The sequence below is a fragment of the Carassius carassius genome, chromosome 15, assembly GCF_963082965.1.
Source record: "Carassius carassius chromosome 15, fCarCar2.1, whole genome shotgun sequence".
Taxonomy (NCBI): domain Eukaryota; kingdom Metazoa; phylum Chordata; class Actinopteri; order Cypriniformes; family Cyprinidae; genus Carassius; species Carassius carassius.
This window is the reverse complement of record NC_081769.1, coordinates 12,124,657-12,141,595: the sequence shown is the minus strand read 5'-3', so window position 1 is coordinate 12,141,595 and position 16,939 is coordinate 12,124,657. Positions and strand designations below refer to the sequence as shown.

Below are 16,939 nucleotides of genomic sequence, written 5' to 3'. Positions count from 1 at the left end.
ATTCCATATCAATCTCAGTGACGAGCCATTCACACACAGAGGAGTCCTGGCTACAGTAAATAGCTTGTTTGACCCTCTTGGCATGGTTGCACCAATCACCATTCAAGGAAAACTTCTACTCCGTGAACTTTCAAACATGAAGTCAGACTGGGATGCTCCCCTTGCAGCTGAAAGGGAAGCAGAATGGAACCTCTGGAAAGACTCGTTGCAGGACTTAGAACAGCTTAAAATTCCCAGAACTTACACTCCATTGTCCATTTCTCACTCTGTAAAACAAGAGATTCATGTGTTCTCGGATGCATCTGTTCAGACCATATCTGCAGTTGCATACTTAAAAGTAACGGATCTTGATGGAATGTCTCATGTCGGGTTCGTTATGGGAAAGGCTAAGCTAGCCCCACAAACAGTACTTACAGTTCCTAGACTTGAACTGTGTGCGGCCATCCTTGCAGTCGAAATGGCTGAAAAAATTGTCCAAGAACTAGACATCAAACCTGACACCCTACTATTCTACACCGACAGCAAAGTCGTTCTGGGGTACATCTGCAATGAGACCCGACGATTTTATGTGTACGTCAGCAACAGAGTGCAAAGAATCAGAAAATGTACTCACCCAGAGCAGTGGCGGTGCATTCCAACCTCACAAAACCCTGCTGATGTTGCTACTAGACCAGTACTTGCATGTCGCTTAACTGAAACAAATTGGCTCACTGGTCCACCATTTCTGCAACATTCAGCATCCACCCCCGTGAAAGAGGCTCCCTATTGTCTCATTGATCCAGACACAGACACAGAGGTGCGAACGCATGCCACAACCTGTTTAAACCCTAATCCTGGTCTCGGTTCTCACCGCTTAGAAAGATTTTCTTCTTGGAAGTCTTTAAAAAGAGCCATAGCTTCAATTTTTCACATTGCACTGTCATTCAAAAACAATGAGAACATATGCCGCGGCTGGCACCGTTGTGAGAGTTCATTCACACCCGAGATACTAACTCAAGCTGAAAATGTCATCATCAGATGCGTACAAAGAGAGGCTTACAAAGTAGAAATTGCTTGTCTGGAGAATGAAAAGCCATTCCCAAACAAAGTTCCCTCAAGAGGCTGAACCCAGTCCTGGAAGATGGACTTCTAAGAATTGGAGGCAGACTAGAACAGTCCATCCTCCTCAGCAGCGAGAAACACCCTCTCATCATTCCCGGCCATAATTACATAGCAACCCTCCTAATAAATCATTATCACGAGAAAGTAAATCATCAAGGTCGAATATTCACAGAAGGAGCAATCCGTACTGGAGGATTCTGGATAGTCGGAGCAAAAAGACGCATCAATAGCATCCTTAACAAGTGCATCACTTTCCGCAAACAAAGAGGTAAAACAGCTGAACAGAAAATGGCAGACCTCCCACCTGACAAAATACCTTAGTAAAGAAGGTTGCAAGTGGATCTTTAACCCACCTCATTTATCCCACATGGGAGGAGCATGGGAGAGGATGATTGGACTTGCAAGACGGATTTTAGACTCCATGCTTCCTCAAATCAGCTCCTCACATCTGACTCACGAAATGCTGTCAACTCTAATGGCTGAAGTGTGTGCTATTGTCAATGCAAGACCTCTCGTATCCATTTCTACCGAACCTGAATCGCCACTTCTCCTCACTCCGGCAATGATCCTTTCCCAAAAGGTGTGCACTCAATCCGCACCCCTTGGACCATTTGAAGGTGCTGATCTGTATCGGAAACAGTGGAAAAGAGTGCAGTATCTTGCCAGCTTATTTTGGGAAAGGTGGAGACCTTGCTTCCCTTCAGCCCCGTAAGAAATGGCAAGACAACAAGCCTAATATCAAGGAAGGAGACCTGGTTCTTCTGAAAGATAATCAGGTTAAGAGGAACGAAATCACTCAAAAGTCACTAAGAGTGGAACTGCTAAAACTTTTTCACGACCTATTACAGAGGTTGTTTTGCTTATGTCTTAAATTATCATGTGAATACAGAAATTAAGAGTGGTATTATACTTAATACCAGACGGGGAGTATTATGCAATGTGTAAAATTACTCCTTCCTCCCCTCTGGAGGGCGCTGTTTGTCATAAGTTAAGCTCAACTACTGTTTGATAAAACTTTATTTGTTATACTTTCAAGCACGCAAAGCTCAGCAGCCATTTTTTCCCGTTCTGTGCAGCAGAGAAATCGTGAGCTCCTTTAAACTGTTTCTTTTCGTTGTATAATGCCCTGGAGAAGCTTTGCTTGTAAGTTTATCATTTATATTTGCTATTTTATATACTTTGTAGTTGGATCATGTTCATATTTATATATATTGAAAGCATGTTAACACTTTCACGTGCATTATGTGTACATTCAAAGTATCGCCATGTGATAACATAACATCTCTTTACAATGTTTGGCTATCTGTATATGCATGCTCAATGCACACGCATGCAGAGGACAGAATAGAGGTGTTAATTATAGGACCTAAAAACTCTTCATGTATTAAGATAGAACACTGTCTAAGAGTTGATGGCTGCTCTGTCAATTCTTCAGTTTCAGTTAGGAATCTAGGTGTGCTATATGATAGCAATCTTTCCTTATAAAGCCACATTTCTATCATTTGTAAAACTGCATTTTTCCATCTATAAAATATATCTAAATTTGGCCTATGCTCTCAATGTCAAATGCAGAAATGTTAATCCATGCATTTATGACCTCAAGGTTAGATTATTATAATGCTTTATTGGGTGGTTGTTGTGCATGCTTAGTAAACAAACTACAGCTAGTCCAAAATGCAGCAGCAAGAGTTCTTACTAGAACCATGAACTATGACCATATTAGCCCGGTTCTGTCAACACTGCACTGGCTCCCTATCAAACATTGTATAGATTTTAAAATATTGCTTATTACTTATAAAGCCATGAATGGTTTAGCACCTCAGTATTTGAATGAGCTCCTGCTACATTATAATCCTCCACGTCCGCTGCGTTCTCAAAACTCAATTTGATAATACCTAGAATATCAAAATCACCTGCGGGCGGCAGATCCTTTTCTTATTTGGCGCCTAACATCTGGAATAACCTACCAAACATTGTTCGGGAGGCAGACACACGGGAGGCAGTTTAAATCTAGATTAAAGACCCATCTCTTTAACCTGTTTTACACATAACATACTAATATGCTTTTAATACCCAAATCCATTAAATTATTTTTAGGCTGCATTAATTAGGTAAACCAGAACTGGGAACACTTTCCATAACATCCGGACTACTTGCTACATCATTAGAAGAATGGCATCTATGCTAATATTAGTCTGTTTCTCTCTTATTCCGAGATCACTGTAGCCACCAGATCCAGGCTGTATCTAGATCATAGGGTCACTGCAATCACCCGGATTCAGTATGTATACAGACCAGATGGTGGATCGGCACCTAGAAAGGACCTCTACAGCCCTGAAAGACAGTGGAGACCAGGAAAACTAGAGCCCCAGATACAGATCCCCTGTAAAGAAGTTGTCTCAGACGACCACCAGGACAAGACCACAGGTAACAGTTGATTCTTCTGCACAATCTGACTTTGCTGCAGCCTGTAATTGAACTGCTGGTTTCGACTGGTCAGAGGAGAACTGGCCCCCAACTGAGCCTGATTTCTCCCAAGGTTTTTTTCTCCATTCTGTCACCGATGGAGTTTTGGTTCCTTGCCGCTGTCACCTCTGGCTTGCTTAGTTGGTGTCACTTCATCAACAGCGATATCATTGACTTGATTGCAAATTAATGCACAGACACTATTTAACTGAACAGAGATGACATCACTGAATTCAATGATGAACTGCCTTTAAATGCCATTTTGCATTATTGACACACTTTTTCCTAATGAATATTGTTCAGTTGCTTTGATGCAATGTATTTTGTTTAAAGCGCTATATAAATAAAGGATTACTTGACTTGACTTGACAGGGGTAGCTGCAGCCTGGAGCAATGGGCATGCCAAAAGGTAGCTGGAAGGGGCGTGCCAAAAGATAATGGGAGCCTGGGGAAATGGGCGTGCCAAAAGATTTCTCATTTGTTAAAGGTGTGTTACTGTGTTGGCCAATCAGCAATAAACGTTAAACTTTTAATCATTATGCTGCAACAGACGGGGGCGGTGGCGGAACTGCAGATGACGAGGCGATTGGCTCCCAAGACGGTTAGCAACAACTGGACTGTGAATGGACAGGAGTATGTAGATGGAAGTGACAGTTCAGGAAATGAATTATGAGAGATGGAAGTAGGTGGTGGGAGGTATGAAAAATGGGATACGGTTAAGAATAATAAACGGTAAAAGAAGCAACAGAGTACATCGGATGGAAGTGAGTCTGACAAGGGATCAACTGCAGAAGAAACAAAGAGAGAGGAATATAAAGTGTTTGCAAAGCTTATGTAGGAAGGAGACTGGTTTGAAGGTGTAAATCCAATACAGTTGACAAAAATGCTAAATAAGGAAATTTGTGAGATAAAGAGTGCTAAAATATTAAGAAATGGATCTTTGTTGATTATTTGCAAAGATGCAAAACAGCAAGGGAAAGTAATCAGATTGAACAAGATAAATGGAAAGAGAGTAGAATGTTCAACGGCTAATGGCAAGAAATTCGTAAAAGGGGTTGTCACAGGAATTCTGGTAGACATATCGGTAGATGATGTGAAAGAAAATATAACAAATGCAAAGGTAAGTGAAGTCAAACGTTTAATAACAAATAGGAATGGAATTGTAAGTGATAGCACCTCGGTTGTGATCACTTTTCATGAGAAAACTCTCCCTGAAAATACATATTTTGGATACATGTGTTACAATGTGAGGCTACACATACCTCCCCCACTTAGATGTTTCAAATGTCAGAGATTTGGACATGTTGCTGCGGTGTGCAAGGGAAAGCAAAGATGTGGTAAATGTAGTGGAGAACACGAGTATGGCAACTGTGATGAGGGTACAAAGCTGAAATGTTGTAATTGTGAAGGGCAACATAGCTCAGCATATCGTGGCTGTGAAGTTAGTAAGAGGCAGGCTGAAGTACAAAGAGTCAAGGTGGTTCAGGGAATCAGCTATGCAGAGGCAGCAAAGAAGGTTTCAGGTAATTTGAGAATGACAAAAAGTGAAATTATATACAAAGAAATAGGAAAATGTCAAGGATGTGATAAGTTGAAAAAAAGAGTATCTGATCTGTGAAAAATAATTATTTTGTACTGTTTATGGCAGAAATAATAAATTGCTCAGCATAGACAAAAAGCCTAAATGAAAGGATCAAAATAATAGTTTAAATCAGCAGAGAAGTGTTCAGATGTAAAAGGGTTGCCCTGGGAAACAGTTAGAGATACCCTCAATGAAGAAACACAATCCTCTCAGTTTAAGAAGTATATTGATGATTGTGTAGAAAAAACCTAATGTAATATAAATACAGGAGACATGGTTAAACCCAGGGCCAAAAATGCAGGTTGTACCAGTGGGCCCTGTTTGAAAGTGTTTGTAGTGAGTTCGTAGGAGGAAAGGAGGAGGACAAGGGGTCAGATGGTCTGCTGACAAGGTTTTTAATAAATCGAAGGTAATCGTTACAAACACCAATGGTGACTTTTATTCTCAAATTAGCAGATTCTAACAGCAAACGCTTCCGGTTAACTCCTTCTGGTCGTCAGCAACTTTGCAAAGGAGAGCTCGGTTCAGTGTTGCTGTCTGTGAGACGCGGCTCTCTCTCCAGCGTGCGCACCGAACACAGCGCGCGAGTAACCAACTACTCAGTTCAGCTTTACCGTGTCTTGTATTTGAATGCTTTAAATTTTTTTGAATGGTTAAAGTGGCAAGTGGCAAGGCTTAATGACACGTGAAAATGATATGTTTTCGTGACGACATGCAGCAGCGTTCTGTCAACTGTCCTGAGCGTCTTTTTAGACTGGTCTCAGCTAGACGGTTGAGATTGCAGGGGCCCCCCCTCGGCCGTGGGCCCTTAAAATCGTCACCACCTTTAACCCCACTAGCGACGGCCCTGCTGTTTACTTTCACTTAAGATATAAGAGTTTTTCCGAACATACTTTCAAAGACCGGTATTTTGACATCATTTTGCATGTACTTGTCGGTACAAGAGCAAGAAGACGCAAATTCGTTCAATGGCTTTGAGACCCGTCTCTCTGCATGTGCCCTGTGCGCACAGAACACCGTGCGCCGGTGCTGAATTGGGCTCTTTCACGTCTTTTTCTGTTCGCATGTTTAAACTGTGATTTGTAGTTATTCATTCAGGTGCAGGAGGATGCAAAGGAGAGCTCGGGTTCGGTGTTGCTGTCCGTGAGACACGGCTCTCTGATTGCGCACCGAACACAGCACGCGAGTACTCAGTTGAGTTTTTCTGCGTCTTGTGTTTGAATTCTTTAACATCTTTTGAACACTTGAATTGGTAAGGCTTAAAACACTTGACAATTATAAGTATCCGTGACGACGCGCAGCAGTGGCCCATCAACTGTCTTGAGCGTCTTTTTAGGCTGAACTCAGCCAGTCGGTTGAGATCGTTGGGGGCCCCCCCTCAGCCGTGGGCCCCTATAATCATCACCACCTTTCACCCCACTAGCGATGACCCTGAGTGCACCAGCCTTGGTCAAGCCTTCATAACAGCATTCTGGATATATTTTGTGTTCAACATTGCATATCCAATACACTATCTATCTAATCTATCTATTACTTGAATTGACAACTGAAACTGAAAGCTAAATAAATGTTTTAGTGGATAATGCTGTGTCTGTTTGCTTATGTTACGTAACACAAGGCTACTAAACTCTTCTGACTAATGTTTTAATTTGATAATTTAGTGGTTTTGTCAACTATATCTTTCTTTCTATCAGGCAAAATCTAGTTTTCTAGGGCAGAGACAATTTATAAGAGATATGCCACTTCCTCAATCCTCAATACAACTTTATAAGGAAAACCCGTGACGGCAAAGATGGTGGTTGTATGCACATGTCCCGCCCCTCCCGCTGGAAAACCAATCATCTGCTTTTAACAGTCAAGCCGGGAAACATTTAAGCCTATCGTCTGGTTCCACTGACAACGCAAGGGTTCCTGAACTGTGCGCATACGTAGTAAAAGTATAACCTGTGGGGAAAAGGGTGTTTTAAACCTTATTTTGAGGCAGTCATCAAAAATGTTCAGCGATTTTTATCATATTTTACTGCTGTTTCTATACATGCAGTTTTTATGTATTTAATGCAGTTTATATAGGAACCTGGTCTTGTTAGTCTGAAATAGCTGCTCGGAGGCGTTGCCAAGATGGCGGCCAAGTGAGATAGGTATAAACGCAGGTCGGAGCCAGCTCCAAATGGGTGGGACTTCAGCTCCAAGTGGGCTGTACATACCTCCAGAGTTTTTTGATTGGTTTATTTAGGCCCTGTCCACGCGGACACGGGTATTTTTATAACCGTGACTTTTTTTACGCGGTTTGGCCTTTCGTCCACACGAAAACGCAGTTTCAGGGCACCGAAACCGAACATTTTTGAAAACTACGGCCAGGGTGAGCATTTTCAGAAACACCGGTTGCAGTGTTGTTGTGTGGACAGTATAACCGGGGTTTTTGCCTTGCGACGTCAGAGTGTGCGCCGTTATCCGCTGTGTTTGACGCGGTTTGACGTCAGATTGTGCGCTGCTGACTGCTTCTGATTGGCCAAGGTGACTTTACAATTTGGGTTATATCGCCGCCTGCTGGTGTGGCATGCTCTTTACAGCGCTTGATAGCATGTTTTGGCGTTTTCATGTGGACGGGATTTTTTTTTTAAACGCAGGAGGAAAAACTCCGGTTATAAAAATACCCATGTCCGTGTGGACTAGGCCTTAATGTCATGGGGTTAATGCATGCTGCGAATCCCCCCCCCCAAAAAAAAAAGACGACGTCAATTTCCCTAGGCTTTCCAGCATCAAGAAAGATGAGTTTGAAGGGGTAAGTTTGTTAATCATTTTTTAGACTTGTACAACGTATTACAAGTTGTGAAAAAAGTACAGTACCTTGGCGGTTGATTTTTTAGTCTTGACTTTGTTAAATCATGATTACAAGCTCATTGCATTCAAGTTTGAAAATTCAAAACTCATATTTACGACTATTCAGAGAGCACGTGAATACAGCATTAGCAGTACAGATACATTACATATTTATTGTGTCATACCCTTTTGTACTAAATATTTCTGAAATACATATCTAGGATCTACGTCGCAGATTATGGACACTGATGACCATAAGCAGGTATTGTGACTAACATTACGTAAAATATGTGTGTATTATAACTGCACTAATATTTGAACGATAAATTCAAATTTTTTATAATTTGAATAATTATACACATCCACATACAGATTTAACTGATTTCTTTCCCAAATTGCACTGACTATTCTGAGACATACCGCCCTAATAATTCCCGGGATGCGGAAACACAGTCTGGTTCGTAGAATCCAGTCATAAAAACGGAATGCCTAACGCGGACGGAATATGCCACATTTTGGATGACTAAATCAAAAGTAGGTCAGTACACTTGAATCAAAACATGACATTGACTAGTGTCTGTGAATATTAAGCCCCAAAAATGCAATATATGACTCCTGCACGTTCTGTGTGTCTGTGGAAATCAGGCGCGGACTGGACACCGGGAGAACCAGGACAATTCCCGGTGGCCTGGCAGCCGTTTTTGCCCCACTATTTAATATCATTATTGTATAATTGCCTGCCGAATGTACTAAAGCGATCATTTGCGAATCCGCCATTTGATAATTAAATCTCTAATAAGTCATGAATTGTTAGTCATGACTCGCGCGCTCTCCGCGCCTCCGCCAAACGGTTTGGATCAGACTCAGAGAGAGAGAGAGAGAGAGAGAGAGAGAGAGAGAGAGAGAGAGAGAGAGAGAGAGAGAGAGAGAGAGAGAGAGAGAGAGAGAGAGAGAGGACTGCTGGAGCAGAGAAGCAGAACTACTGTTCAGGGTTTCAGGTCAGTTTCATCTGTAAAGATGCTTTTATGTCTTTGTTTTTTTATTTAATTTATCAAGCAGCAGCACGTTGCTCATCAGTCATCACTCAAAATACTATATTAAGGACATCATTATTATCTATTGTAATGTTACAGTAGTAATTTAGCTGAAAAAAAATTCAGATTTTTTTTTCATAGGTTTAGGGGGAGCTACGACAGACAACACAACCCTTATGAAAATTTACATTTTAATATTTAACTATAAATCCAGAGAAAATGGTTACTATTGTTTAACTGTGATAACCAAAAATGTAAAATTATTTTACAAATGTATTAATTTAAAAATAAATACAAATCCATTTGCAAAAAAAAAAAAACAAGGTTATTTTACTTTTATATAGGCTAATAAAAGCATGGTAATTTTTTGTAAGGGAAAAACATGACTCGTGTACAGTATTAGGATTTTTTCTATAAAGATATTGTAGTATTGTAGAGTATTGTATTGTAAAGTATAGTTTTGTTCAATCTTGAGTATTAAAGTCATGAGAGAGATGGATAACAGGGCAAAATAAAGAAACTGAAGAGAAAAATGGAAGTGAAGGTGCAGTTCAGGAGAGAACTTTTAATTATTTTGCATGTCCCCAAATTAAAGGTTTAAACCTTTTTTATGTCAGGTCCATACAAAAAATAGTTTTGTCCATGAATTGTTTTTATGAGTTAGAATTTTCCAGTCTGATTTTTTTTCCCAGTCCGCCCCTCCTGTAAATTAATGGCAAAGACATGGTTTCATTTACTACACATAGGCCTACTGAAGCTCGCAGTGTTTTCAACCCCTGCCATCTCAATATAGGTGTACACGAGCACATAAACATAATTTCTAGAACTGCTCTGTGTCACTTCATGTGCAATTTACTTATTTTGAGAAAACTATCATCATATACAAAGAGACAGCAGTTTAAAAAAAACACCAATGTTTCAGGAGTTTATTACACAGAATGCGTCACATGCTTATTAGATAACTGTATTTAAGTTGATGTATATGCTTTTATTTATTATTCTTTAATTTTCACAAATTTAGAAAAGTAATCAAAAAGTACTCAAAAGTAATTAGTTACATTACTTTAATAAAGTAATTGAAAAAGTTACACTACTATTACATTTTAAACAGGGTAACTTGTAATCTGTAACCTATTACATTTCCAAAGTAACCTTCCCAACACTGCATATAACAAATAAAACTTGAATCTTGAATGGTGTGGAGTGTTACCTGTGATTGAGTTGGTGATAAAAAGGAGATGGAGAAAGGAGTGTCTTAAACTGGACTTTGGAACCATTAATATTTTCCTCTTAAGTATTTGAATGTTTTTTTTATAATTAATTATTGTATTACTATTTTTTTTATTTTATTTTTTTTATTAAATGTTTATTTGTAAAATGTTCTTCCATGTATGGCCTTTTGTAATGTTGCTTCACCTAGAGCCAGGTGGTTGTAACAATCTAAACAATATAATTCACCCTCAGATTTCAAACTTGCATTAAAGAAAAACATTAAAGACAAACAACATACACTAAACATTTTATTGCTCTAAATTACTTATTCATTTTCTTGATACTGATATAATTATAAAATTAATATAATTTAATATACTTGAATGTTTGCAGTTGTCACAAAATTATATAACAACCTCTTGGTAATAAAATCTAAACTACAATAAAAACAATAAATCTGTTTTCATTAGTTTCGCTACTTCATGCCATCCTCATTCGCACGCACCCCGGCAATGACGCAATGTGAGATTTCAGCTTAAACCCCGCCCATTTGTAAAGGCTTGCCCACTAGCGGCAAAAGTTCCTCCCACTTGGAGGTCTCAGTGAAGTCCAGCCCACTTGCGGCAAAAGCTCCTCCCACTTGGAGGTCTCCGGGCTGCAGCGATACCTACTTGGGCCGAGTGGCACAACTTGCCTAAAAGGACTTTGTCTAGGGTAACACTTTACAATAAGGCTTCATTTGTTAACATTGATGTAGCATTAACTATGAGCAAAACATTTGATACAGTATTTATTAAACTTTGTTAAAAATACAGCTGTTCATTGTTTGTTCCTGTTAGTTCACTAATGTTAACAAATACAGATTTTGACTTTAACTTAAGATCAGCAAGTGTGACTAACCGTGTTAAGAGACGTTTGTATTGTCAAAAATAATTGTAATCTGTTTTTGATTGTTGATAATCTAAGACCTAAACGTGCAATGGTAATGACGTCAGTAAGCCGTTTTGAAGGTACTTTCGAAAGTAATTTAAAATAATATTCTTTACATCATTAACGCTCTTTTTACCATGGATGAATTTCATTTGGTTTTATAGGATTATGTGTTTAATTTATTGCTTTCTATTAATCTATAGACCAATAGCGATTAAAAGTATGGCTCACCTTTAGGCGGAACAGCCAGTTTTCATTAAACCTTTCGGCACGCCCACCTTTTGGCACACCCATTGCTCCAGGCTGCAGTTACCAGTGTTGGGAAGGTTACTTTGGAAATGTAATAGGTTACAGATTACAAGTTACCCTTTGAAAATGTAATAGTAGTGTAACTTTTTCAATTACTTTATTAAAGTAATGTAACTAATTACTTTTGAGTACTTTTTGATTACTTTTCTAAATTTGTGAAAATTAAAGAATAATAAATAAAAGCATATACATCAACTTAAATACAGTTATCTAATAAGCATGTGACGTATTCTGTGTAATAAACTCCTGAAACATTGGTGTTTTTTTTTTAAACTGCTGTCTCTGTATATGATGATAGTTTTCTCAAAATAAGTCAAATGCACATGAAGTGACAGAGCAGTTCTAGAAATTATGCTTATGTGCTCGTGTCCTCCTATATTGAGGCAGCAGAGGTTGAAAACACTGCGAGCTTCAGTAGGCCTATGTGTAGTAAATGAAACCATGTCTTTGCCATTAATTTACAGGAGGGGCGGACTGGGGAAAAAATTCAGACTGGAAAATTCAAACTCATACAAACAAATTCATGGACAAAACAATTTTTTGTATGGACCTGACATTAAAAAGGTTTAAATATTTAATTTGGGGACATGCGAAATAATTAAAAGTTCTCTCCTGAACTTCACCTTCACTTCCATTTTTCTCTTCTTTATTTTGCCGTTATCCATCTCTCTCATGATTGAACAAATCTATACTTTACAATACAATACTCTACAATACTACAATATCTTTATAGAAAAATCCTAATACTGTACACGTGTCATGTTTTTCCCTTACAAAAAATTACCATGCTTTTATTAGCCTATATAAAAGTAAAATAACCTTGGTTTTTTTTTCAAATGGATTTGTATTTATTTTTAAATAAATACATTTGTAAAATAATTTTACATTTTTGGTTATCACAGTTAAACAATAGTAGACATTTTCTCTGGATTTATAGTTAAATATTAAAATGTTAATTTTCGTAAGGGTTGTTTTGTTGTCTGTCGTAGATCCCCCTAAACCTATAAAAAAAATCTGACATTTTTTTCAGCTAAATTACTAGTGTAATATTACAACAGATAATAATGATGTCCTTTATATAGTATTTTGAGTGATGACTGATGAACAACGTGCTGCTGCTTGATTAAATAAATAAAAAAACAAAGACAAAAAAGCATCTTTACAGATGAAACTGACCTGAAACCCTGAACAGTAGTTCTGCTTCTCTGCTCCAGCAGTCCACTCTATTCTCTCTCTCTCTCTCTCTCTCTCTCTCGCATTGATTACTCTGAGTCTGATCCAAACCGTTTGGCGGAGGAGCGGAGAGCGCGCGAGTCATGACTAACAATTCATGACTTATTAGAGATTTAATTATCAAATGGCGGATTCGCAAATGATCGCTTTAGTACATTCGGCAGGCAATTATACAATAATGATATTAAATAGTGGGGCAAAATCGGCTGCCAGGCCACCGGGAATTGTCCCGGTTCTCCCGGCGTCCAGTCCGCGCCTGATTTCTACAGACACGCAGAATGTGCAAGTCATATATTGCATTTTTGGTGCTTTATATTCACAGACACTAGTCGATGTCATGTTTTGATTCAAGTGTACTGACCTACTTTTGATTTTGTCATCCAAAATGTGGCATATTCCGTCCGCGTTAGGCATTTCGTTTTTATGACTGGATGCTACAAACCAGACTGTGTTTCCGCATCCCGGAAATTATCAGGGCGGTATGTCTCAGAATAGTCAGTGCAATTTGGGAAAGAAATCAGTTAAATCTGTATGTGGATGTGTGTAAATATTCAAATGTAATCCCCTTTGTAATCGTAAAAAATTGCATAAGTAACTGTAATTTAATTACTTATTTTTTCTTAGTAACTGTAACTAATTACAGTTACAATAATTTTGTAATTAAATTACGTAACGCCGTTACATGTAACTAGTTACTCCCCAACACTGGCAGTTACCCATACTTGGAACGAATACGCTGAGTGTTTTAAATAGCGTAAAAAAATGAAAGACCTTGACAAAGACGAAAACTAAGGACATTTACTCTATAGTTTTATTTTAGTTAGTTTTGCCAAACACACATTACAGTTTTTTTTAAATATAGGCCTCATTTTTATTTTTATTTCAGTTAATGACAATGTTTTTTCATTCGTTTTCGTTAACGATTATAACCATGGATATTTCTGTCCCTTTCTGTCCCTGTAATTCGAACTATGGTTGAAGCAACCCTAATAACGTGATATTCAGCCCCTGGAATGCGAACTTTACCAGGGAACCCCTCTTGAAACGGGATTGAGCCAGTCCTGAGCAGCAATTGCCGGTTATTGTGAGAAAACCTGGCAACCCTGGAAATGCCAATGTTTCACATTCCCTGCCGGGAAAACTCCAAAACCTGTATATCATGAAAAACACTACCAAACGACCGCAAACATTCGTCATGACACCAGAGCAATGCCAATGATCTACTGAGCATCTTATGAGGAATGTAAAACTCACAATAACCCAGGGGAAGTCAGACAATGAATCAATCGACAGTTTGAGTAAGAAAAGATGCGGCAGTATCTGCAAACATAATTAAGGGTGGGTAAAGTGATTTTATATTCCTTGTGTTGAGTGCGGATTGGCAAGATCTAATTAAAATAGCCTATGTGACATTAAGTCTTCCTAGTAGAACTTACGCTGACTTTTCCTTTTCCAATAAATGTGTCATAATGAGCATAGTATGTCAATGTTTTTTGAATGTTGAGTTGTTTTTATTTGCTGCTCTAGAACTTGCAGTCATCCTTGATAAGGAGCCAGGTGCTGTGTTATCTGTCAGGTATATCACTAAAAATTTAATTTCTAGCTGACTAGTTCATTGAAAGGAAAATATTTGTCAAGGCAGGTTGCAATAAGAAATGTCATTTGTCAATTTGAGCATATATTCAAGAACATTTAGTAAATTAAAAGAGAATTATTAAATATGAATTATTTTTTGTTAATCATCTTCATTAAATGTGTCTTAATGAGTGCACTATGCAAATGTTTTAATGATGCTCTTTTGAGAACTAGCTTAGCTTTTAAATCGATATAGACATTATACTGAACTGAATTTAACAGTATACGTTTCTGCCCTCTTCTTTTGCCACAGTATCTGAGACTTTCACCATCTCTGAGACTCACATTGCCTCTCAGACTGGCACTGCTTCTGAAACTGACACCACCTGTTCTTTATGGCAGAAAATTCTTGCAGCAGTTAAGTGAAGAAGTTTCAATATTGGAAGCAATGTCATGCCTCTGAGACTACCACTGCCTGTCTAATGGGACTGTATCTGAAACAGCCAGTGCATGTGTTACTGCTACTGCCTGTAATATCTATGAGACATCCACTTTTCTGAACTGACATGCCTCTGAGATTGCCAGTGTACTACGCAACTTATTTTGCACAGTTGGCTTGAAGATTGCCGTCTGGTTCTCAACAAATCTAAACCAATATCATTATTTTGGAAAAATTGTTTGTTCACACAATAAATATTGAATTTATTTGTTGTTTAGTTCATACTTGGTTAATGTTGCCCAAGTTTTACATATGTATATTCATTTTTATATGAATTTGTAAAGTTTGATAGGAAGTTTGTGTCAAGGGTAAAAACAATAAAATCCAGAAATCTCACCCATGCTTACTTCCGCATTGAAGAAAAAGGTGGATACATAAAAAAATTGCAAAAATAAATGATAATGCCTAGGCAACTGTTTTAATAAGCTAGTTTTTATTGTGATCTAACATAATAACATAAAAATGTTTATCAGTTGTTTTAATTAAAATAAATTCCAATGCTTCTAATCGTTAGCTTGAATAAAAATCAACATCTGTGTAAAGTGAAAATGAAAAAGAAAAAAAAATATTCAGGAAAAAAATGATTGTTACAAGAGCCTTTTGTGAATTATTGTATTAAAGGAGAAGTCCTTAAATCATCATTAGAAATAAAACAATTTTATTCCAGTCTTCTTTGTGTTTAATGAATTGATCACTAAATTGTTAACCAGAAATCATTCTAATATAATAATAATGCCCAAAATTTCATCTCCCATAAAGAGCTCAGGAAAAACATGCTAATTTTGATGATTTTTCATAATGTGTAACCATGATTAATCATAATGTGTAACCAATGAGATATTTCTGACATTATGAAGTGGAATTGTTGTAGACAGCCCAATGAGCCCCAATGGAGGTAAGGGAAAATCCATTCTGACGACCGCTGATGAAGCGTAGCTCACTTCCGTCGTGGGTTGGGTAGAAGTTGAATGAAAGTCCATACGGCTGCCCCACTTTGAAAGAGCGCCCCTTGTTAGTGACGAACATAAGCTCACTGATGTAACCAGAATAATACTTTCCTGAGATCTGAACAAAATGTTCATCTTTAGAAAGTGTCATCTCCTTTTCATTGCCATAAGAGTTTACGCCAACCAATTCTGTCCAGTTACTGTTATATTTCAACTGGATCCTAAACAGATAAAATATGCACCATTAGTTTTAAATAATTCAGAGCTAAAAATCATACAACTAGACCATTAAAAAACAATACAGAATCTAAAAATAGAATGTTAAATATGCTATTTGAAATATGAAGTGTATAAGTTGTGGAAAAATGGCTTTATGTAAGGTAACAAGTATAATAATTACAACAGATCAGGTTCTTATGTACTAGATAAGACGATGTTATCCAATGTGTGACTTTCTACTGGCGCTTGGAGAAACCTACCCATTGAGATAGTTGTTGGAGTAGTATCCATAGTAGGGATATTCATAAACTCTGACTCCAGTGATGCGACCCTCATGTTCAGTGGAAAATTCGGTTCCACTGCCACCCCCAGCAGCAGGGGAGTATGAGTAAAAATCAGGTAAAGCTGAAAATGTAATAGATTATCAGCTGTAAGTGATCAGCTGTTTTGTTTTCTTTTTAATTTCAAAATTTTTCTATTTTTTGGTTCCAATTGGAACCTTCAGTTTGACTGTTTAAGTTATAAAACTAAAAAAATTCATTGTTATGCTACATTTAATGCCTAATTCTAACAGTGTGGTACAAAATAACAGTAAGCACTTCATGCATGATCAGTAAGTCAGTGTTGATTTATTTATCGCACCGTATTTGTATTAAGCTGAGCAGTTATTAATACTTACGCATGGTCATGCTCATGGCACAAAGGGCAGAGAGTACCAGAAAATGATGCAGCATTTTGGATTATTATCTGTCCACTGCTCTCTGAGAATCTAGATAGAAAATTAGATTGTTATTTTTTAAGACATCAAATAGTGCTGAATTATAATTTGTTTTTAAAAATGAACATATACATTTTTTTTACTGTATTTACAAATCAATAAATACATGTATCGTTAATAAAAAATAAAAAATAGAATATATATATATATATATATATATATATATTCATATATAGAGTGTTATATTGCTATATGACGTCATTACCTGGTTGAACCTAAGAGGGTGTTCTTTGA

General features: G+C 37.7%; 1 protein-coding gene across 1 annotated transcript; it reads right to left on the bottom strand.

Annotated features, from left to right (window-relative positions):
* Nucleotides 1–15,584: 15,584 nt before the first annotated feature.
* LOC132158097 (zymogen granule membrane protein 16-like) lies at nt 15,585–16,698 on the bottom strand. Its single transcript, XM_059567372.1, has 3 exons — nt 16,607–16,698; nt 16,188–16,332; nt 15,585–15,929 (listed from the first exon to the last, which is right to left on the bottom strand). Exons 1-3 carry the CDS (start codon nt 16,659–16,661, stop codon nt 15,611–15,613), a joined length of 519 nt encoding a protein of 172 aa, XP_059423355.1. The 5' UTR covers nt 16,662–16,698; the 3' UTR covers nt 15,585–15,610.
* Nucleotides 16,699–16,939: the final 241 nt, after the last annotated feature.

Coding starts and splice junctions, on each gene's coding strand:
- LOC132158097 (XM_059567372.1), bottom strand. CDS start 16,661: ATGCTGCATCATTTTCTGGTACTCTCTGCCCTTTGTGCCATGAGCATG. Junction 16,333..16,606: donor TGCCATGAGCATGACCATGC/GTAAGTATTAAT, acceptor TTACATTTTCAG/CTTTACCTGATTTTTACTCA. Junction 15,930..16,187: donor TCCAACAACTATCTCAATGG/GTAGGTTTCTCC, acceptor TTATCTGTTTAG/GATCCAGTTGAAATATAACA.